Here is a 21416-nt window from a genome sequence, read left to right on the forward strand (position 1 = left end):
CTGACCATGCTGGGCACTGCCTGGCACGAGGAGTCGTAGCTGGTACTACAGTGCCCGTGTCTTTCTCTGGCTTGTCTTGAGGGGCATGCCTGGATTTCCTGCGCAAATGACAGAAACCCTGAAAGCGGAGGGACCAGCTGACGAAACGTCAGATTAAAACATCAGTGACAGAAGGGACTTGTGGAACTTCATCCAACGGAGCGCTGGGAATTCCCACGCTGCCTGTTTTAAGTCTTGGTCTGCTCCTTACGCAGTTACTTGCTTGCCCCGGATGAATGAAGCGTTTACTCCCTGATTTCACAAGAAGGCTGGAGAGATGAAAGTGAGATTACCTGTAAGAACGTTGAGGTTCTTTGTCTTCCACACAATGAACTGGACAAGAATCCCAGCATGCTCTGTATTCCTAAAAATAGATGAGCCACTTAATTTATAACCCAAGTCAGGTCACTTCTGAAAGGAAAAAGACGTTATTAGCAGGCTAACAAGTGTGAGCTGGCACAAGGTCACCCTCTGCCAGACCCTGGACAAACACTGGCGACTCCCTTGGTTGTTCTAGAACGTGCTGCGACACCCGTTCCAGGGAGCAGGGCACAGGCTGAGGACGCGGGCACTTCAGAAGCCCTGCCACTGGAGTCCTTCCCGGGGCTGACCAACCGCTGGGGTCCTTGTCTTGAGGTCAGAGGGCTCAGGGCAGACTGGGCTGTGTCCCTCACAGAAGCTCAGCAGTGTCCTGGGCTTCGCATGTGCCCTCTGCCCCCTTACCTGACGTGGTTTTGTTGGTCTCTGCGGTCCGTCATTTATACACACAGGGTGGGCGTGAGCCTGCTCAGCACCCTCGTGCCTGGCTCTCCTCCCCAGGAAGATTCCAGAATTTCTGACTGTACAATAAGGACCAGTGCAATGACCTCGTCACGGTCACTGGGGCACGTCCCTGTCTGCCTCCCTCCAACCCTGGAACTAAACCGCCTTTCCCAATATGGACCTGTCTGTGGTCTTAGAGCTGGCAGCCGGTGCCGAGCCTTTGAAGCCAGCAAACGGCACCAGCAAGGCAGTCTATTAAATGCCATCTTGTCCTCAAGCAGGAGCCAAGGTTCTTACAAATACTGCTTAATGTGTAGTGGGGTCCGGACCCAGACTGCCTACTTTCCATGTTCACTCTGCCCCCACGAGCCCGAGCCAGGAAGTCACCTTTCCAAGCCTGTTTCCTGAACTGCAACACGGGGTGATGACGACACTCCCAGGGGACTGCCACCAGGACTAATGAGACGACGCGTGGACAGAGGTTAATGTGGCACCTGGCACGTCGCAAGCACTCAGTGTTTTCTCACTACTGCGATCTATCCTGCCACAGCCATACTCGAACCGGAACACAACTAACTCTTCAGAATTATCTGGCAATAAACCCATGAGCCACCAGTGAACCAGTGTTACTACTTTGAGACAAAAGTCCTTGCCAGGGTGGCACAGGGCTCCTGGTGGGCCTCTGACCGGCTCAGAGGGAAGCTGCCAGGCTCCGAGGTTCTCGGTCACCCCTGTTCACAGGGGCCCAGCCACCCTGAAACCCGGCCTGCTTCTGAAGTTGTCCCCACGGTGACCGTGGGAGGGTCTCCGAGGGCACAGCAGCCAGGCAAGTTGCTGTTCATCAACCCAATGAAACCAGGCAGAGGCGGTAAAAATGGAAAATCAGAGGCCATGTCTGTCCTTGGGGGCCTCCTACGAGTGAGTGAGCACACCTCACCTTGTCATTCGTAATATTTATTCTGGAAAAATATTTTAAAAAGGAATTTCTTCATTAACAAAACTGTAAAAAACTCAAATAACATTTGCACAATATTCCATAAATACATTTATATACAAAAAATATAGTCACATAGACCCGAAGTGCCTTTGTACATATTTACCAAAAATTTAAATTATAAAAAATGAACATCACAAAATACTCAAGCTTTACAGATATCATGAAAAATATTTTTACAAGTCCAAAAAAATAACACACATTTTTTTCCACCTAGAAAAAAACACATTTTAGTATCAAAAAGGACGATCAAGGCAGTGTTTGTGATTCTAATTCAAGAAAGACTGGCTCATAAGAATCCAAAATATACACTTCAGACAGTGCATGCTTCTTATGCAGTAATCAAGTCCATTCATTTAAATATATATTTTTAAAAGCAACTGTCCATAGTGCAATGGAGACGTCACAAAAGGCCGTGCCACCGGCACCCTCGAACACCGCCGAGCCCGCAGCCCGCTCGTGGGCAGGCCCTGGCCAGCCGGGAAGAGACCAGCTCGCTCGGGACCCAGGTCCTCAGCAGCAGTCCGTGAGGGTCTCCCTCTTCCTTTCAGCAGCATTCGTTGGGGCATATATCCTTGGAATTTTATTTAAGAGAAACGGGAATTTTGCCATATCACTTCCACGCTACACCTAGAGGGGCCAACAGACAGAACGGGGGTCAGCTCGGCATGGAGGCAGCACGGGGACCCCTGCCGCCGCGCCCGCCGACTGACCTCAGTTGCGATGACGCACTCGTCCTTGTCCTCTGATATGACGTACACCGACTGGTACTTGGTGTCTTTTGAAGTGGAATACACGGAGTCCGGCCTTTTTCTTTCCGATGCTTCTCTACTAAAAGGACAATAAACCACAGTAAACACGTGGAACATGATTTAATAGGAAAATGACCCGAGCCTGGAGGAGGACACCCGCTGCCCAGCTGGGCCCAGCCCACGGGACCCCGAGCTGTGGGGATGCCCTCCCAGCCAGCCCCAGCACGCACCCCCTGAGTGTCGGGGTGCCAGTCTCCTCCCCTGCGGAGCCCTGCAGCTGGCACTTGGTCGCCCGCTCGCTGACGGTGGCGTCGCCCTGGAGCCCGTGCGCGAGGTTACAGTCCGTGCCTGGGTAGCGGGTCTTGAGGCCATTCTTGCTGGCGCCCTGGTCCCCGTGGAAGTCCACCTTCTTATTGGTGTTCTTGACGTGCGTGGCCCCAACGACGCTGACACAGGTGTCCTTCTCGCGCTGGCAGTTGGCCAGGTTGTTCATGGTTTCCGTCTCGCCTCGGCGGGGCTCGGCGGGGAGCCGGCCCTTGTGCAGCCGCAGCCGCACGCAGACGCCCAGAGCGGCACAGCCCAGCAGCAGCACAAGCACCAGGACCACGCCCGCGCACACGGCGGCCCAGGGCAGCGGCCCAGCCGGGCCGTCCACGTACTTCTCACTGAGGTCCACCCGCACGGAGCCCGATGGCGGCGCGGGGAGCAGGAACTGGCAGTTGGGGCCCCCGTAGCCCCGCGCGCACTCGCACAGGTAGCGGCGGTCCCTGTCGTGGCAGGTGGCCCCGTTGTGGCAGGGTGCATGCTCACACCTGCTGACTGGGGCGCTGCAGTTCCTGCCTGTGTACCCGGGGGGGCAGGTGCAGAAGAAACCGTTCACGCCATCCCGACAGGTGCCCCCATTGGCACACGGAGAGGACGCACACTCATCCATGTTGTCATCGCACTGCCTTCCCGAGAAGCCGGCTGGGCAGCGGCACAGGTAGGTGTCGCCCAGGTCCACACACTGTGCACCTGGAAACAGGACGTGAGTAGTCAGTTGCTTGTCACTCGCAAACGGACCGAGGCACCTGCTGGCTGTCTGCCACTGCATCACACACGAGACGCAAGGACAAACCAGACAGCCTGTGGCCTCACGGCAGCCGTAGTTTAAGGCGCCGAGTTCTCCCAGTGCCAGTGACCCACCAGGGAGCCTGGCCCGGCTCTGTGACTGTCAACAACAGGGCACTCGGGCTGGACGCACACTGTGCAGACGCTGGGCCTGCATCACGGCCCCCGCATAGCAACCCCTCAAAGGGCCCCATTCACGGAGAAGGAAACTGAGGCTGAGGATAGGAGCCACCAAGGGAAGAGCAGGGACTGGACATAGAGAACAAGAAGGCAAGAAAGAAAGACAGAGGGGCCCACGTCCCTCCAGGGCCAAGCCCACTGAAGCGCCAGCCATGCTGCCCCTCTACAATGACTCGTCCAAGGCCACTGTCACAGACAGAGCCTGACCCTCAGGACGGTTGCCTCCTGCACACAGGGAGAGCAGGGCTGAAGGGACTCTATGCATGGAAGTTTCCTTGATCACCATGTGGAACCGTGATGCTCCAGAAGCTTCCAGGACGCTCAGGCCTGTCTGGTTCCCTGCCCTGCCCCTGTTAATTGGCTCAGGGCACCCCACCACTCCAGTGGCAGGAGGCCTGTCATGAGACTGCAGTTTCTTACACGCAGCACACCAGACGGCTGTGTTTGGGTGACAGCAGAGCTGGGCTTTCCTCCAAAACCAGAGTGGCGGGAATATCCCTTGAGTGCGGTCTACAGAAGTAGGGCCCACTCTCAGGCACTGAGGAGCCATAGGCCTTAAGCAAGTCGTGTCACCTCTGCGCCTTAGGCGTTCCCTGTAGAGCCTGAGACTAAACGCCTGCCTTTCTTGCTCCCAGGAGGTCCAAGCCCAAGGACTAAACCCGCACAGAGTTCCTGGCTGTGCAAACGGAAGGGCTCGAGGAGCCCAGGGCCTCTTGCTTGGTCTGAAACTGAGCATGCGTGCTCCTGAAGGCCCTGTCACAGCGCTGAGCACAGGAGAGCTGGCAGAGGGCCGTCCTTACCATGAGAGCAGGGAGAGGAGCTGCAGGAGTCCACTGTCTTCTCACAGTTAAAGCCGGAGAAGCCTGCCAGGCAGCGGCAGGTGTACCCGCCCTCAGGGTTGTCTGAGCACCGCCCCCCATTGAAGCAAGGGCCATCTGCACACGCCATGGCACTCAGCTCGCAGAGCCTGCCGTAGAAGCCAGGTGGGCAGGTGCAGGAGTAGCTGTTCTCAAGGTCCTGTGATGGAGAAGACCAGAAAGCTGCCAATGTTGCTCCAAGAGACCCTGGTGGTCTGTGTGCGTGCCAAACCCGCGCCCAGACTCACCACGCAGCTCCCTCCGTTCCTGCAGGGGCTGGCACTGCACTCATCAGTCTCGGCCTCGCAGTTGGCCCCCGTGTATCCAGGCCGACAGGAGCATGTGTAGCTGCCCTGGCCCGTATTGGTGCACGTGGCCCCATTTCTGCAGGGCTTGTGGTGCGTGCAATAGTTCAGGTCTGGGAGGGTGGATAAGGGAGCAGGAGGGAAGCCCAGGTCAGAGTCAGGAAGATGGCACCTCCCCGTGACAAAGCCAGGGAAGCCGAGGGCTGCGTGGAAAGGGACAGGAGGCTTACCCTGGTTGCAGAAAAGGCCCCCCCAGCCTTCCTGGCAGTTGCACTGCCAGGGCTGCTGACAGGTACCATGGAGACAGCCTGGGTACCGAATGCACTGGTCACAGTACCGGCCCTGCCAGCCCACTCTGCACCTTAGGACAGAGCAGGACAGTCAGAGGGGCATGGACATTCCTGGGTTCATGGCACATTTCCCACTCACAAGAAACCGTTCCAGCACTGCTGGCAGGAGCGCGACATTGAATCTCTGCGGGTGCTCCCATGGGCCTGACTCAGGCAGCCTTTCCAGAGGCTGCGCAGGGGATGCTCGTGTGCCACTGAGTTGGAGAACCATTGAACTAAACGCCCTCATTTCTGTGCCAGCTCTTTAACCAGCTATCCGTAAGTTCTGACAACTACGGAGCAGAGGTGAGCGACAACCTGTGACCTTATACATTTCCATGTATTTATTAAATAGAAGCGTCAGAATAACAGCCCCCGCCAGCTAGTCTTACCCAAATTTTTCAAATGATCGCCTAGAGATGCTTTACAAATGCACTAGGTGTAAAAGCTTAATGAGAAGAAGGAAAAAAGTGACTTCTGCAAACTTACTTGCATTCCCCCGGCTTGTCACAAAACCCATGCTGTTCATCACATCCTGGCAAGCAGATTGCTACAGCAAAGAGAAAGCAAAGGGTCAAGCCCCAGCACCTCCCAGGCGGCCAGGGGCCGCTGCGTGTGGCTGGGACACAGCCCAGCTGAGCTCCTGTCTGCCTGTGGCTGCCCTGTCCTGCCTGGTAACTGGACTTTACTCAGCCAGACATGGGCATTCTTCTTAACACAGCGGCTCAAGCACAAAAGAGCTCGGAAGCCCCCACCCCCACCATCCCCTTTCTTCTAAGAGAGGTCAGAAGTCCTTCCCCCTCCTCCTCCCCCACTTCCCAATTCTATGCACAAAGCTGCACCTCTTAATACCCAGAAAGTGTGTGAGTAGATAAGGGTGGACAGCTGGTCTGCAGAGGACCAGGGCAAGACAGCTGCTCTATTGTCTGTTCTCTCCCAGCAGCTGCCCCAGTGCAACAATACCGGGCCCTCAGCCCCACGCCCCCACTGCACACACACCCCTAGCGTGTACACCACGCACGCACGCACGCACGCACACACGCGCGCCCTTTCCGCCAATCGGAGCGGGCGGGGTCCCTGCTGCCTGTGCAGGGACAGAGCTAATGGGTGGCACGTGCGAGCTGGGGGCGGGGAGCGACTCCAGTGTTTGAACAAGAAGAAAAAAGTTTGAGTTTATGGCTGCCCCACGGTGAAGAAGAGGGAGGACGGTGAGGATGGGAGCAGGCTGGCGGCCGGGCCTGCTGGCTGGCTGCCTGCCCTGGTTATGAAACTCATTAACAAGCCGTTTCCACAAGTTTTAAGACAACAGAGCCACTCAGGCCAAGGCCGAGCTCCAAGTGGAGAGCTAGGCGACAACGCTGACAGTGGTGGCTCCCCTTTCCCCCCCACCCCCCCCAGGTACAGAGGGACACTGAGAAAGCGCCTCCAGGGTCCAGGGCAGGACCCAGGAGCTCCAGGGTTTGTGGGGAGCTCAGGACCCACCCAGTTTGACTGCAGGGAAATTGGACACCCAGGTGTGCAGGGCAGCAGTGAGGATGGGCAGGCCAGAGAGGCCTACTGGGGTCCAGCTGAGCCAGGGCCAGAAGCCAGCAGGGTCCTCCCAGCCCCCACCCCCGCCTGGCTTCCTGTGTCCTCAGAGCAGCTGCCAGGGCTGCCTGGACAGTAGCAGGGCAGGTAGGGCCTAGGTCACTCTGGTGAAGGTATTCCTTTCCCAGCAAGGTGCTGTGTGAGTCTGCACACAGGCAGACGGACGCAGTGCCCACAACTGGGCAGGGGGGCCCTCCCCACGTGGAACTTGCACACCCAGGCCTCCACCCCCATCCTCCTGTGTCCACAGCCCCCACGAGTGGCAACCTCACAGTGTGTGTGCATCACATGTGACATTTACAAATGCACGTGCTCTGATAAGAGGCCAAGCACACCAACTCGAGAGAGAACATTGAGCACTTTCCGCCGAGATGCCATCCCAGCAGAGAACTTGGTGTAGAGCAGCCCCACACGCACAAACTGCTCTGTCCCTCCCTTCCTTCCTCCCCTCCCACTCCCTCAGGCTTACTTCCTGACCCCTGGCCTGTCCCCAAACCCTCCCTGATTAAGAAGGACAGCTTCCCACAGCGGAAGTTGAAACATCAGCATTGACCCCAAAGGACAACTGGACGACTGGGGTCTGAGCAGGTCTCTCCAGCTCCCTAGCTTCGGTTTCCCCACCAGAATACATCCGGAGTGCTACAATCCCAGGATCCCAGCTCCTAGGATACTCCCCTGCTCACTGGGAAGTGGGTAAACCGAGGGAGGCAGCCTCCCCTCCATGGAACCCACCTTCCGTGCAGTACTGGCCTTTCCAGCCAGGGTTACAGACTTTCTCCCCTCTCTCCCCACAGGTGAAGTGGCCGAAGGCATCATCTCGGGGGCGACAGAAGACGGAGCAGCCTTCCCCATAATAGTGCTCGTCACACACGAAGCGGTAGGAATACTTGAGGTCTGTGCGGCCGCTGCTGTGCAGGTCCTGAGACCACTCCTCACCCACCGTCAGGTGCCTCTGCGTGGCCAGGCGGCTGATGAGTCTCTCGGGGTTTTCTGTAGGCAGAGGGCACTGCAGTTGGTTCTCACACAGAAGTCGGAGGCTTGGGACGTGGGCATGGGAGGAGGCGGACGCACATTACAAGAAAAGGAGGCCCGGGCCCTGGACCCTGACCCCCAGAGGGAGACGCACAATGAACGGTGCAGGAATTGGTTTCTGGGGAACTACAGAGTCAAACTCGTGCTAACTGGGGGCAGTTGACAGAGTTTCCGCGATTCCTGGCTTGTTTTTACCTGTTGCGAGGTCATCGGGAGAGTCCGTGTGCAGAGCTTCGATGATCAGAGAGAAGGTGCCCTGGGGGGAGGGGGAACACAAGATAAACTGAAAATGTTTCTTAAAGATCCAAAGCATTGGGAACGAGTCAGTGATGGCCTGGTGGCCGCACAGCTGTGTGCGCAGTACATCCTGGGGAGTGTCTCCCTACATCTGTCCCGTTTCACTTTCCTCAAGGAAATGGAAGAACTTTTAAAACAGTGATTTCCTGAAGTGTTTTTCAGCCTGTTATTACAGGATATCACCTTAAAAAAAAATAGACTGCGCGGGAGCAGGCGGGGCTGGAGGGGCTGCCATCAGTCTCCAGGGGGGCGACCAGGCTGCGAGGCTGACGGTACAGCCGGCCCATCTAGGAGCAGGGGACCAGGATCTTCCCACAGACGGGGCTCATTCCACTTGGGGGCTGGGTACAGAGGCCGGATACGGAAATGTCCCGGGTCCTCGCCTCGCTGCCTCACCCTGCCCCGGCTGTCACCCTTCTGCCGGCGAAGACTCTATGCCCAGGCCTGGCCCTCGGGCCGCAGCCTCGTAGACCGCGCGCCCACCTGCCCGGGCCCCCAGCCCCGCGCGCGCAGGGGCGGCGCTCACCGGCCAGGTGAAGCCCAACGGGAAGCGGATGGGGTTGCTGAAGGCGGGGTCGGCGCCCGCACCGTCGGGCAGGCTGAAGGAGTCGACGCCCAGCACCGGCGTGACGGCGCTGCCGTAGGTGCAGGGCGGTTCGGGGGACACGCTGGCCTGGTAGTGCTTGAGGCACACGCGGAAGAAGGTCCTGCAGGCGCACGGCGGCGGCCCTGCGCCCCCGCGGCAGCAGTTGCGATTCCCCAGCAGCCCCTTCTTGTTGACGAACTCCTGCAGCTTCAGCTCGAACACCCCCGAGCTCCAGACCTGCGGGGCAGGACGCGGCGTGAGCGCGCGGCCAGGCCGGGAGGGGCGGGGGCTTCGGGGCTCGGAGTCGTCGCTGCCGGGGTTCACTTTCGCTTGACAGTCTGCACCGCCCGTCCTGCTCTCCGCCGCCTGTGCCCCGAGCCCTGCCCCGGGCGAGGCCCGCGCTGGGTCCCCTACTTTACACCACAGGACTCCAGGGTACCCCGCTGACAGCCTACCTGGCAGCAGGGCCCCAGGGTCCCCACCTGACAACTTACCTGGCACAGCAGGGCCGAGACCACGGCGAGAGCCAGGGCGCACCGGCGGCCCATGGTGCACCACTTGACGCGCTCGCTGTCCCGGCGTCTCCCCTTTTTCTCTTCTTGAAACCGCAGGAGACGCGAGCGGGATGGATGTGCGCCAAGGAGCGTGGGCAGAAGAAGGCCGAGCTCTGCCGGGGCTGGGACGCCCAGGGCTCCTTTCTTCCAGAGTCCGTCCCAGCTCTGTCCAGGCCGAGGCTCTTTAGATCCGCCTCTCGGCGGCTGAGGGCAGCTCTGGGGATGCAAGGAACCGGGCTGGCTCCGAGAGCGCTCCTGCAGCGGCAACTTTCGGTTTTCCTCCTCTTTCTTTCAATCCACGAGTAGGTAAGGGTCGTCTGCTTCCTGGTTTTGTCTTAAGCTTCTTCGCAGGAAAAGGGGTGGGGGGAGAAAGCGGCCAGAGATATTCAGCTTAATTCCCAAATTGCTGCAGAGGCTCCTCCGAGTCCAGTTAAAAGGCGCGGTCTGGAAATCCACGGGCGCGGCGATAATCCAGGGCCGGCGGTGCGCGGACCGGGTCGGGTCACTCGGCTCCAGGAACACCTTGGGCCCTTAGTCTCTCCTGTGCCACCGCAGAAATACGTGTCGTTCCGATTCGTGTCAGCCCCCGGCCAGTGCCATCCAAGTAAACACGCGCGGAGCTGAGGCGGGTCGTGGGAGGAGGCTCTGCACGCGGCGGCGGGTGCTCCGCAGCGATCCGCCCTGCCGCCGGGTCCAGCGGGTGCGCGCCGAGGGTCTGGCTCTCGCCGGCGCCGCGCCCTTATATTCCGCCGGCCGCCCGCATGGCTAATGAGATGCAAATGAGCAGCCCCCCAATCTGGCGAGAGCTGTCACAAAGGAGCCACTTTTCCAAACCCTCCGCTCAATGGATCGCCAAATGGTCAGTGAGCTGTAAAATGTGCAACCCTCCTCCCCGCCCCCACTCCTCCCCGCCCCCGGCCCTCCCCCAGCGCCCGCCCCCAGCCCCCCCTTCCTCCCTCTCAACACAAAACGCACTCATTTACATTCCTGCAAAATGTTCACCGCAAGAATCCCCTCTGCTCCCGACGCTGGTGCCACCCCCCCTCTGCTCCCTCCCAGGCCACAGGCTCGCGGAGGCCCACTGGGACACGCGGGCGGCGCGGCGCCTCCCGCCCGCGGAGCGCAGCCGGACTTGTGCGCTGGACGCGGTCGGGGAGACTGTCCCGGCCGCGGCGCCCGCCCACCGTCTTCTCGCGTCCGTGTCCCGGGGCTTCGGGAGCTGCAGGGGGCGAAGTTAGAGGCCCGGGTCCAGTGAGCCGCCTTCTGCCCGGCAGCCTCTTCCTAAAGAGTCTGCGGGGCCGGGGGCCGATGGGATCCGGGCAGGCGCGAGCAGTGGGCAGGGTGGCGGGAGCGCAGCGGCAGTTTCGGGAAGTTTGGGAAGGTCTGACACCGACCCACCCCCGGAGAGGACGGCGACTCTGCGTCTAGGAACGCAGAGCGCGCGCGCAGGGCGGGGCCGGGGGCCGGGGGCCGGCTCGGCGCCCTCGGGAACCCGGGTGTCCCCGCTGCCGCTGGGGGTGGGGGCGGGGGGCGGGGTCCGGGTAGCGTGTCCCCCCACCCCGGAGATCCTGACGCCTTTAACTACTGCCTCCTCCCGTCCCGGGCGATTCTCGGCTACCGCCACCTTTCCTGGGTCTCTGGCCCCTCTCTCCTGGGTATTCCCCCTCGGCCTCCCTCCGCTTGGTAAAAAGTGAGTTTGGTGTGCGTCGCTCGCGTGGCTGTCATTAAGGCCGCCTGTTATTGTGCGAGGCTGATCAGTGGCTCTTTGTGCGCTCAGCTGTATGGTAATACAGACCGCACCTGCTCCGGCACAACGCCGAGAGAAAGAGCCCCCTCCGCGCGCCGCGGCCTCTGCGACAATGTCCGGCACATGTTCCAAGGACCTGCACCCGGACCCCCAGCCGCAACCTTTACACGACCATCACCTTATTAGGTTTTTACGCGTCCGTCAGAGCTAGAACTTTTGTCTTCATTTTTTAAAAAGGAAATGAGTTTATTGGGAGGATCGGGAACACACGTATCACACAATGAATTATCTAAATTGCTCTCATGCTTGCGGGCGCGAGGCGGAGTTAAGGCACAGACTCCTGCTCTAGCACCCAGCTCCGTACACACACACACACACACACACACACACACACACACACACCCCCTACGGTGGCTTTATCCGCACGGAAGGTGTCAATGTTGGAGTAGGTGTCACTTGGGTGGCTGCACAGCCCGCTGGTCACAGTGGCCTCACTGTAGGTGCTATGTCCCACTTGTCGGTGGGAACAGGCACCATCCTGGCAAAACGGGGCTTTCATTGCAGCAGATGTCAGATCACAAAGTGTCACATAATGCACAGGGAGAGGGAAAATCCTAAATGCAAGTAAAACTGCTGCAAACAGCAACCTAGAAACCACGTGGTGACATCGTCCCCCGCGGTCCTTCCAGCTGTTAGCCGGAGCCCTGATGCTCAGATCCCCAATCCCCCTAAAGTTTCGGGACCTACAGATACAGCACTCCAGGTCCCGCTCCACCCCACCTCCAACCCCCACACTGCCACCCCTGCTGCCTCATAGAGAAGCAAAGATTTAATCGGAAGTACCTTGCATTGAGGTTTCAGGCTGAGGTGAGAAAGGCAGGCTTGGACCCCACCAGGACCCCTGCTGTTTGCTTGGGAACAAATGGAGGGTTCAGAAGCTGCTGGCCCCCAGGACAGAGAGGTCCCAGCCTGGCCGCCCGTTGGGGACTTGGTGAGGACACTGCATTACCCTGGCAGCCGTGAATCCTAATTTAATCTTGCCACCTAGTGTCAGCATCCTTTTTTCACTGCATCCATGTTTCCTCTGAAAGCCAGTTTCTGAGAACTCTGCAGTCTACAGCAAGGAAACTAGGGTGTGTGTGTGTGTGTGTGTGTGTGACCGGTGGGTGGGGGTGAGGCTTCCAGGAGCAGGGAGATGGAGAGGAGGAAAGGAATGTGAGTGTTAAGATCCTCTTTGCCTCTGACACTGAGAGTAGAGTCAGTAAGAAATGAAATATCAGGAACCTTTTAATTAGAAAATGGAAGTGGAAAACGGGCTCATTTGAATGCCTGTTTAGAAAACTAGAAATAAAAAAGTTCCATGCGCAAGGGCTTAAACCTGGGGGGCGGAGGGACTTGCCTCAAATCTTTAACAAACCCCCCTCAGTATCAAGTATTTGTTAAATTGACATGGCACAGATTTCTCGATTACAGCGGCACAGTGGAACTGAAAGGCATCGTAAAATCCATCAGAATCCTGCCCAAAGCGCTCATTCTTTTCCCACTTAATTTATGCCACGCGATTCTGTATTGGGGAAGTCAAGCAGAACGCGCCTTTCTCCTCCCTCCTCCTCTCCTCCTCTCCTCCTTCTCCTCCTGCTCCTCGCCTCCTCTCCTGCTCCTGCTGCCCCCACCCCCTCCCTGTCTCCCACTCCACGGAGGTTCCTCTCCCCCTCTCCCTTTCAAAGCTGAGCTAAGGGGAGACTGTTTAACTTCAGTGTTTCTATAGGAGCCTGTTGTAGTTTAACTCCTGCACACCAGTAGCCGAGATGAACAAAGGAGAGACTCGAGGTCCAACTATTCACCCTTTCTTTGCACTTTAATTTTCATTGATTGAGAAGACAAGGGGAGCCCTTAGGGATTCAGGCTGAAGGGGGATGACACGCCTTTAGACGCCATCAGCCCCCTAGCCAGCCATCTGCTCCGAACCAAATGGCGTTTTTTCACTCCCGAACTGCATGTCTCTATACTCCCGCAACTCAGCGCTCCAAACCCCTTGAATGCAGGAGGGAGCTGAAGCCACAGGATGCTGAACAGACGGCCCTGTGCTGGCCCCCCCAATACCCCTCCCCACACACCATAAATCCTCACCTTGTTCATTAGGCAAAAGCAGGAAACTTTCTTTTAAATACTTTTTGATGTCTCCTCAAATTCACTGTACAAAGTGAGGCTCATTAGGGCTGAGAAGGTACCCAATACATCAGGCCCAGGAGTGCAGAGGGGCTGAGGGAGTCGGTGCCTGGTGGCGGTTTGTTGCTGCCTGGTATGCACAGCTCACAGCCAAATTCCCACAGTGGCGAGGGCAGGCTCGGGGCCACCGCACAACCACAGCTGGGTTCTGTGTGCTAGACACCCTGAGACGTTACCAACCATGTTGTTAGGCCACGTTATCGAGTCAAATGTGCCCATCCTCAGCAGTGTGAGCCTGCGACTGTGGTCCCCAAGTCCTGTGTCAACCCCCTTCGCCCAAAGCAAGGTCGTTCTCAAGGTGTGTGTGTGGTGCTGGCTGTGGGTGGGGGCGGAGGGTCTGGGCAGATTGCAATAAACAATGCCCAGAATAGGCTTCCGACTCTAAGCCAGCCACAGGTTCAGTTTTCTGTGTAAACAAGTCTGGAGACTTGAGTGGGGTTTGTGTTTTCATAGACCAACTGAATACTGTATACCCAACAGAGAGGTTCTCTTATTCCCAAGAAGAATTAGGGTCCTTGTTCAGAACAACAAAATAAAAAACTTCCAGGCAGCAAATCTGGTGTTGATCAAACATGCCAGCTTACTTGAAAAAAAGGCAGAGGAGGAGGAGGAGGGGGCCCTGGAGCTGATTAATTAGTATGAGCGTCACATCTCCCACCAACACACCCTCCTGCCTGTCCTCCATCAGCCACCGTTTTGGAATCTTAAAGCGGTTAACAGAGCGGAGGAATTGACGTGCTTGCTGTGAACGTAGGAAGCCAGACTCCAAGGGTGAAACGCGACGTATCTGCGATATACACATTACGGATATTTCTTTACTTCTTAAGAACCAAGACAAACGGACATTTACAAGACACACTGACCCAAAGGTATATACAGATGTGCTTGCATTTGAGCTAGGTCTGCCTCTCTGGTTGAACAAGCATTCCGTCCGGAGTCCTCCGTACATCCACAGCCGGAAGAGAAGAGGGCGGATCCGGCTTATATTTAGATACTGGGGGCTTCCCTCTGCGGGGCGCCCTCGCCCTCCCGACGGCAGCCCCACCGCGACCCCGGCCCAGCAGGTTCTAGTGAGCGGAGGGTGTGGTGACAGGAGGACAGAAACCCCGGAGAGAAGCAGTGGGCTCTGACAGCTTCTCCTAAGCCTTCCCCCCCTAACCGCACGCCGGCCGCTGGAGACCCCGTGAGTGGATGGTGGCCCGATTTCCCTGTGGGGCAGGGTCATGGCGTGTCCCATAACCTCTCGTTTTTTTCAAGGAACCAGCAGCGGTGGCAAGGGAAGGATGGAATGCCCCAACCCCATGTGGTTTATTTTGTTGTTTGCGATGCGGTACATTTGTGTCACCGCCACCTATGCGGGTGCGCGGAGTGGGAGGTGAAGGGCGCAGGTCTGCGGAACGTTGCAAAGGCATGTGCGGATTTGCATGAGAAAGGGCGGGTCGCGTGGCTCCGGCGCGGCCGGGGCAGAGGACGGCTCGGCCCCTCCTCCCGCGCCCCCACTGCTCCCTGCCCCCTACTCCTCCAGTACCTCCCCTCCCCCCGCCTCCTCCACGGCGGCCGCCGCTCCCCAAACCGCGGATCATCTGCTCGGGGCTGCGCGCCCATCTCCATGACAAAGCGCGTGTTTACCTGGCCCCGGCCCCGGCGGGCGCGCCTTTGTCCCGGATCAGATGACCGCGCAGCTGCTCCGCTGCGCGCTCCCCCCCCCCGCCCCCCAGCGGCCCCTCGGACCTTTCCAGGATAGAACGTGCCGAGCTCGGCAGGGGGCACTAGGTAGAGGCTGCTGCCGACCCAACCTTGGGCAGCGGCGCTCCGGAGGGCTTCCTGGAGGCGGTGGTGACGCTTGCTCTGAGGGGCGTCTGTGTGATGCCGGGGAGGGCCAGGTCGTCGGGGAGGTGCGGCAGATCACCCCTCGCCTCTAGGGGCCTCCGGGGGGTCGCATGCCCACGCACCCCTGAGGCTGGGGAGGGGATCCAGATTCAGCACTGTGGGCACCCGAGGGGCGGGTGCACGTACTGTCCGCGGGTGGGCAGCGGAGCCTTTGTTCACTGGCAAGGGGCGCGCCCCTGGAGCCCCAGGCCCCCGTTTAGGGACGCACGGCGGGGTCATCTGCATCAGTGTTCGGACCTTGAAATCTCAGGCCTGTGACTTTGTACGACAATGGAGGAGGAAGAGAAAGGGTGTGGAAGGGCGACGCGCGGCAGGCCTTCCCCGAGGCCTCGCTGTCCGGGATGCGCCCCACCCGGGAGGTCGCGGGCACCTGTCGCCCAGTCCCCGAGCGGCCGGTCAATCTCCCGGCCGGCCCCCCAAGGCTCTGAAACGCAGTCACCCCGGAGACGCCGCGCCCCTGGCCCTAACCCGGTGCGCGGTGCTTGGACCCCGCCCTCCCCGCGGAGTGTCCCTGCTGGACCCCAGGAGCCCCGGGTGAGGCGGAGCTTTCTACGACGCTGTCCTTTCCTGGCCTCCCCACCTCCTCTTTTCTGTGAGCGTCTGCCCGGGGAAGAACAGATGTGGGCACCTGCGGTGACAGGCTGCATATGTTCCATCCTATTCACAGGCATTCAGACGCGGCCACAATGGGCGGCCTTTGTGCGCGCACTCACTAAATAGATTAATCTGCGCTCCCCAGAGCACCGGGCTGTTTAATTTTTCACGAGCAATAACATCTGATCTAATCCTCAAATCGGCTCCCCAAAGCCTGCCCTCCCGCCCTCCTTTTTTTCTCTTTCTCCCCACCCCCTCTCCCGAAAAACGTGTGAAGCTATTCAACCTTCCACCTGTTGCCTGCTGAACTGGGCGTGGGTTCTTGCAGCATCTGATGTGGGTTGGGGCTGGGGGTGGGGTGGGTGGGTGGAGGCGACTGTGGGGGCCGCGGTTGAGCCACATGGGCAGAGCTGGGCATGTTTATCAGCAAAGTAAACACAAAGTGGGAGTGCGGCTCCCCAAATGTTGTGCAAACAAAAAACGATAATTATTAAACAGCTTCCAGAGCAGCCCAGCACACCCATCCCTTCTGTGTAAGCACCTTCAAAAATGTCCATAAAGTTCCCATTTATCTTTTTGTTTATTAAACTCTAGTGGTTTTTATAAACACTGGTCAATAGGCCACACAGCCAAAAGGTAACATAAATCTTAGATGTAAGACTTAGATTTTTTAAGCAATTTTGTTGCATGACTCTTTCATCTTAGCATCCCTTAGTCTGTTTTGATTTGTTTTCAGCCACAATGAGTTCTTTAGTGCCATTGTGGGTGTCACAATGCAGACGGACATCAGGCTGTGAATGAAGACAGAGGCAGTTTAAACAAACCCAGCTCTTTCTTCCCTTTGCGTCCATTGTAATATGAATGGGCCTTCTGCGTTTGGCTGCTAGGAGACGGGGCTTTGCAAAGCCCTGCTCCAGTAAATGGGCTGGAGAGAAAGGGACCCCAATAAACAGCCTAAGTATTGGAGAAAAACAGAGGGCACAAATTTAGGCAAATGGTTTTCACCTTCGGCTCAACATAATTTCTTCATCTCAAAATGTAAGACCTACCTTCTAACGCTGCTGCATTCCTTGCTGTTCAACAGTTTCCTTCTTGTCATTTTAACTCTTACTCCCTGCCCTCCGCCACCTCCCAGGGAACAGAATAGGGACAGCACTGGCTTACCATCAAAATTTGTTTTCAAAATGCTATTAATATTTTCTTTAAGGAAAATTGGAGCAGGGCAGGGGCTGTTTGTCATTCACTACGTACGGAGAGTTGTAAAGTGCTTTCAAAATGGACACACTGGGCTGTTGCCAGGTAAGTGGGGGTGTGCTTGGTGAGTCTGGATTTTTCAGGAACGATCACAAGCTATGAATTGTTTCAGTGGCACTTGGAACTGTTCCCGTTAACGTTGGTAGGTTAACTGAGGCAAGAAATGTAGCTGTTTTCAGGTTCTTAAGGACCCAGCGATAGTGTTTCTCAGTGGCTAGAACTAAGTCACAGGCCAGTGCTGAACCAACCACAGCCCAGCAAGCCCAGATCTCCTTCTGGAGATCATCCTTCACAACTGGGGCTAGCGTGGGTTCCAGCTGCCCCAAGCGCGTGGCGGCGAGAAGGCCCCTTCATATACTGGTTTGTTCATCCACTCACTGGTCATAGGGGCTGGAGGTCCAACATGAAATTAGAGCTGCTTTTGTAACCACAGAACCAGCTCAAACCAGTCCTATCCTGTTTCTAACAAGACCCAGAAACAAAGTCCACCCCACCTACAAATGTCACTCATGAGTGACACCTGGGAGCCCTTAACTGCTCCCCCCGCAGAACCAAAGGACCAGGATGTGACCAGGACCTGACCTGCAGAACCCTTTCTGAAGCAAAGGGCCATTGTCTAGAAGGACCCGGTGCTGAAACCCCTTAAAATCCCGCTGAACCCTGGGCTAGTGAGAGGGACCCAAGCCCTGCCTCCTGTCTCATGCCAATGGACCCCCAAATAAAAGCTTTTTTCTCAAAAGCCGATGTCCTGGTATGGGCAGTGAGCCCTTGCTCTAACACTTTCTGCCACTATGTAAATTATACAATGAGTAAAGAAGTCTTACCTGCTCTTTTATTTTCAGAAAGAGTTTGTGTGGGATTAATGTCTTCCTTAAATGCTTGAGAGAATTCATCAGTGTGTCCAACTGTGTCTGGACTTTCCTTTGTTGGAAGGTGTTTACTTGCAAATTTAATATAATAAATAAATATAGGAATACTCAGATGTTTGAGTTTTTCTTTGGTCAGGTTTGGTTATTTGTATGGCTCAAGGAATTTCTGCATCTCATCTAAAGTTGTTCAAATAGTCTCCTTTTAACCTTCGGTTTAAGTAAAACTGTGATACCCTCTTCCATCATTAGTAAGGGTAATCTGTGTCTTCTCTCTTTTTCTTGTGGTCAGTATCAGTTTTATTGATTTTGTCAAAGAACCAGCCTTTTGTTTCATTGGTTTTTCTCTGCTAATCTAGGCAGAAAATCAGGGCAGTCATTGGGTTTATCTCATTGTTCCCCTTCTTTCAAGGTTCTCCATCTTTCACTTCTTGTTGTCTCCTGTCTGAAAATAGTAAAACCATATATTTTTATTTAGTTTTCTAGTTGTTTAGAGTGGAAGGACGAGTTTTGTAGGAATTATTCCCTCATGGACGGAAGCTGAAACAGACTTTCAGCTGCAAGTAACAGAAAACCCTAATTCAATACTCTTAACTGTAAAGAAATTCAGTTCAGCCTTTAAATAAAATAATGAAAATATACCGTCTTCTAGAACCCATGGAATTAGGAGGTGGAGTGGTGTTACTTTTTGGCTCCACCACCCGCCAAGGCACAAGGTGCCCTCCCTCTCTCTGCTCTTCCATGCTTGGCTGGGGTCTTCAGCCATGGGTTAGCCCCCTTGCCCGGCTGCCTGACTCCTGCAGGGCCCCACGGCACAGACAGACATAGGATGGTGAGGAGAGGAAGAGGGACGTTTTCTTTCTATGTGACGCCTTTAATCAGCAGTTAAAACACTTCAGGAATATTAAATGTGAATCAAACATGTACAAGTCAGTATGTTTATATGGTTGTGGCTTTTTTCTTTCCCAAGTTTTGGATGGTGAACTATTATTATTCAAGTAAAATCTAGGGCCCATGTGGTCGCAGCATTCAAAGAAATTCGGTCCAGCATTCAAATAAAATTAAAACTGATTCCAAACAAACCTTGAAGGCTACTTAAAGGATCAGTTTGTTACCAAGAAAACTGTCCCAATGGCTGTCCTTTCCCAGAACTCATTTCACACTTCATGTTTCTGTTCTCTCACAGTAGAGGTGAAGTCTTCTCTTTAACAGTTTACTCTCCCTTAATTCCCAACTTCTCCCTACTTTCAACCTAGTTTTTCTTTTCTTCCTTTCTTACCTTCCCTATTTTTCCCTTTTATGTAAATTCTCCATCTCGTTTTTTTAGGTTTTCCCCAAACCGATACATCTGATGTGCACTGTAGGGCACGGGCAGGTCTGTGCGTGGTGCAGGAGGAGGCAGGGCAAGGGCCGGGAGCAAGCACACGTAGTTTTTATTTTCTGCTCCTGTTACACTGACTTCTACGTACAACTTGTCTTTTCGTCTCCCAGGAAAGAGATGTGGAAGTAATCTTTGGTTTCTCCTTTCCTTCATTGTAGTGTATTGTAGCCATAAAAAAATTTTAAAAGCCTTTAGGGTTTAGACAGATTTGGGTTTCAGTAACAATTGTGCCACGTACACCACTTGTACAAGTTACTTAACCAGTTTTTAAAACTTTAATTTAAAATTTTCGCTTTTATTAAGTAGTGTACTTACAGATTTTAAAATTCAAATAGTATTTCTGGATTTATAACAAAAAAATGTCAATTTCACATACCACACATCCCCACTCACACGCCCTTCCTCTCTGTTTCACTTAGTGTCTAATGCTTTGTCTTTCTTTTTCAGGTGTGTATCTTGTCTGTGGGCTTCCTCACTCTAGAAGATGAGGATTTAACTCTGCCACCTGATTTCATAGACACTGGAGGGGTCAAAGGAAAATAACTTTCCTCCCACCCTTGAGTTCTTCCTGCTAATAATCTAATTAACACGAGCCAGATTAACAGGAGAAAATGCCCAAAGTTTATTATGATGTACGCGCGGGGGTGCCATGAGACCTGACATGGCGCATTGGCAAGTTGAGGTTCATATGCCATTTTGGACAAAGGAGAAGTAGGCAGCAGTCTGGGATTTCAAAGACAAAGCAGAGGAGAAAGAGCAAACACGTGGTAAACAAATTCTTGCTGGGCCACCCAGAAACAATGGGGCACAGAGGGGAGTTCAGCAGGCAGGCTCTGCTAGCTTCCTCCCTGTCTGCCACATCCAGTAGGTATTATGCTGCTAAGGTGATGGTCTCTCCTTTAAGCAGGTTTTTCTATCTGAATTCCTTTTAAGCAGGTCAAGGGGGAGGGTCAAAGGTGCTTTGTGAGTATTTTTTGTCTTAATAACCAGCTTAAAATCAATATCCCCAAAAGCATATTTTGGACAAAATTTGGTCCCGCTCAACATGTTTATAAACACATTTAAGATCATCTCCCAGTTTCCAAAAATAGTAACGGCATCCTTTTAGAATAAATTACCATTCACTGTTTACCTTATTAAAATTATGTAATCCTAATTATTCATAGCTGAGGCACATGCTCTGATTACATTCTGTTTTTTGTACAACGTTTTGTCTTTCCTGGATTCAACAATGGCCTAAATTTATTTGCTTAATGACTTTCCTATGTGTCTATTACTTAGTCACCAAACTGCAGATCTTTTAAAATATTCAAACCCATCAGCTATTTGATGTGTAACTCTTGTTGCTGCAGACATGTATCCAGGGATCTCCTGCTCCAATCTAGGTGGTCTCTAGCTTTTGTCCTGGGACACCCCTCTTCTTTCTTACTTGGAGTCCTGCTCTCTAGGTCCCAAATATTCCTTTCTTGACTTCTTAATTTTGGAGAATATCCTCCAGTGTGTTTCTGAAATAATGTACTTGGTAGATAATATTTTTGAGCTGCATATCTGAACATATCTTTACCCTCACACTTAACTAATATTTTGATTGAGAGTAGAATTCCATGTTAAAATTATTTTCTTCAGAATTTTGAAGTTAGTGCTCTATGAATCTCAGCTTCCTGAGATTCTATTGAGAATTTCCATGTTGTTCTAATGTGATCCTTAAATGTGACCCTTTTATTTTTTCTGATGGAAACTTTTTAAGATTTTTTTTCTTTATCCCTGAAATTTTGTGATAATGTGCCTTGGCATGCCGAGCACTTGCTGTGCCCTTTTAATATGAGAACATGTCTTTTAGATCTAGGAAGTTTTCTTGAATTATTTCTTGCGTAATGTCCTCCTTTTCATTTTCTGTTCTTTCCTGTAAATTCCTATTTTTCAGATGTCAAACTTCTTAATCTTCTAATCGTCTTATGTTTTCTCTTTCTCCATCTTGTTCTGTTATCTGAGTTACCAAATTTATCTTCTGTTATCAATTTTTAAATTGAAGTTATTGCTTTCTGAATTTTCAAGAGCTTTCTTATTTTCT

The 21416-nt window shown here is 54.4% G+C and overlaps 1 protein-coding gene across 2 annotated transcripts; it reads right to left on the minus strand.

Annotated features, from left to right (window-relative positions):
* Positions 1 to 1739: 1739 nt before the first annotated feature.
* Positions 1740 to 10274, minus strand: DLL1 (delta like canonical Notch ligand 1). 2 transcript variants are annotated; one of them, XM_019712650.2, is made up of 11 exons: positions 9325 to 10274; positions 8771 to 9067; positions 8143 to 8203; positions 7648 to 7905; positions 5818 to 5878; positions 5230 to 5360; positions 4943 to 5112; positions 4638 to 4854; positions 2778 to 3561; positions 2509 to 2623; positions 1740 to 2425 (listed from the first exon to the last, which is right to left on the minus strand). In XM_019712650.2, exons 1-11 carry the CDS (start codon positions 9376 to 9378, stop codon positions 2420 to 2422), a joined length of 2154 nt encoding a protein of 717 aa, XP_019568209.2. In that variant the 5' UTR covers positions 9379 to 10274; the 3' UTR covers positions 1740 to 2419. The 2 variants fall into 2 exon arrangements, with proteins under 2 accessions (XP_019568209.2, XP_019568208.2); XM_019712649.2 differs by having other exon boundaries at positions 2509 to 2626.
* Between the last annotated feature and the right edge of the window lie 11142 nt (positions 10275 to 21416).

This window comes from Rhinolophus sinicus, linkage group LG05 (assembly GCF_036562045.2).
Source record: "Rhinolophus sinicus isolate RSC01 linkage group LG05, ASM3656204v1, whole genome shotgun sequence".
Lineage (NCBI taxonomy): Eukaryota > Metazoa > Chordata > Mammalia > Chiroptera > Rhinolophidae > Rhinolophus > Rhinolophus sinicus.

Bases quoted from the DNA above. Each gene is read 5' to 3' on its own strand.
- DLL1 (XM_019712649.2), bottom strand. From the start codon at position 9,378: ATGGGCCGCCGGTGCGCCCTGGCTCTCGCCGTGGTCTCGGCCCTGCTG. The intron at 8,204-8,770 runs GTGAGCGCCGCC...CCCTCCCCCCAG, and splicing joins CGTTGGGCTTCACCTGGCCG to GGCACCTTCTCTCTGATCAT. The intron at 2,627-2,777 runs GTGCGTGCTGGG...TTGTCCTTTTAG, and splicing joins GGCACCCCGACACTCAGGGG to TAGAGAAGCATCGGAAAGAA.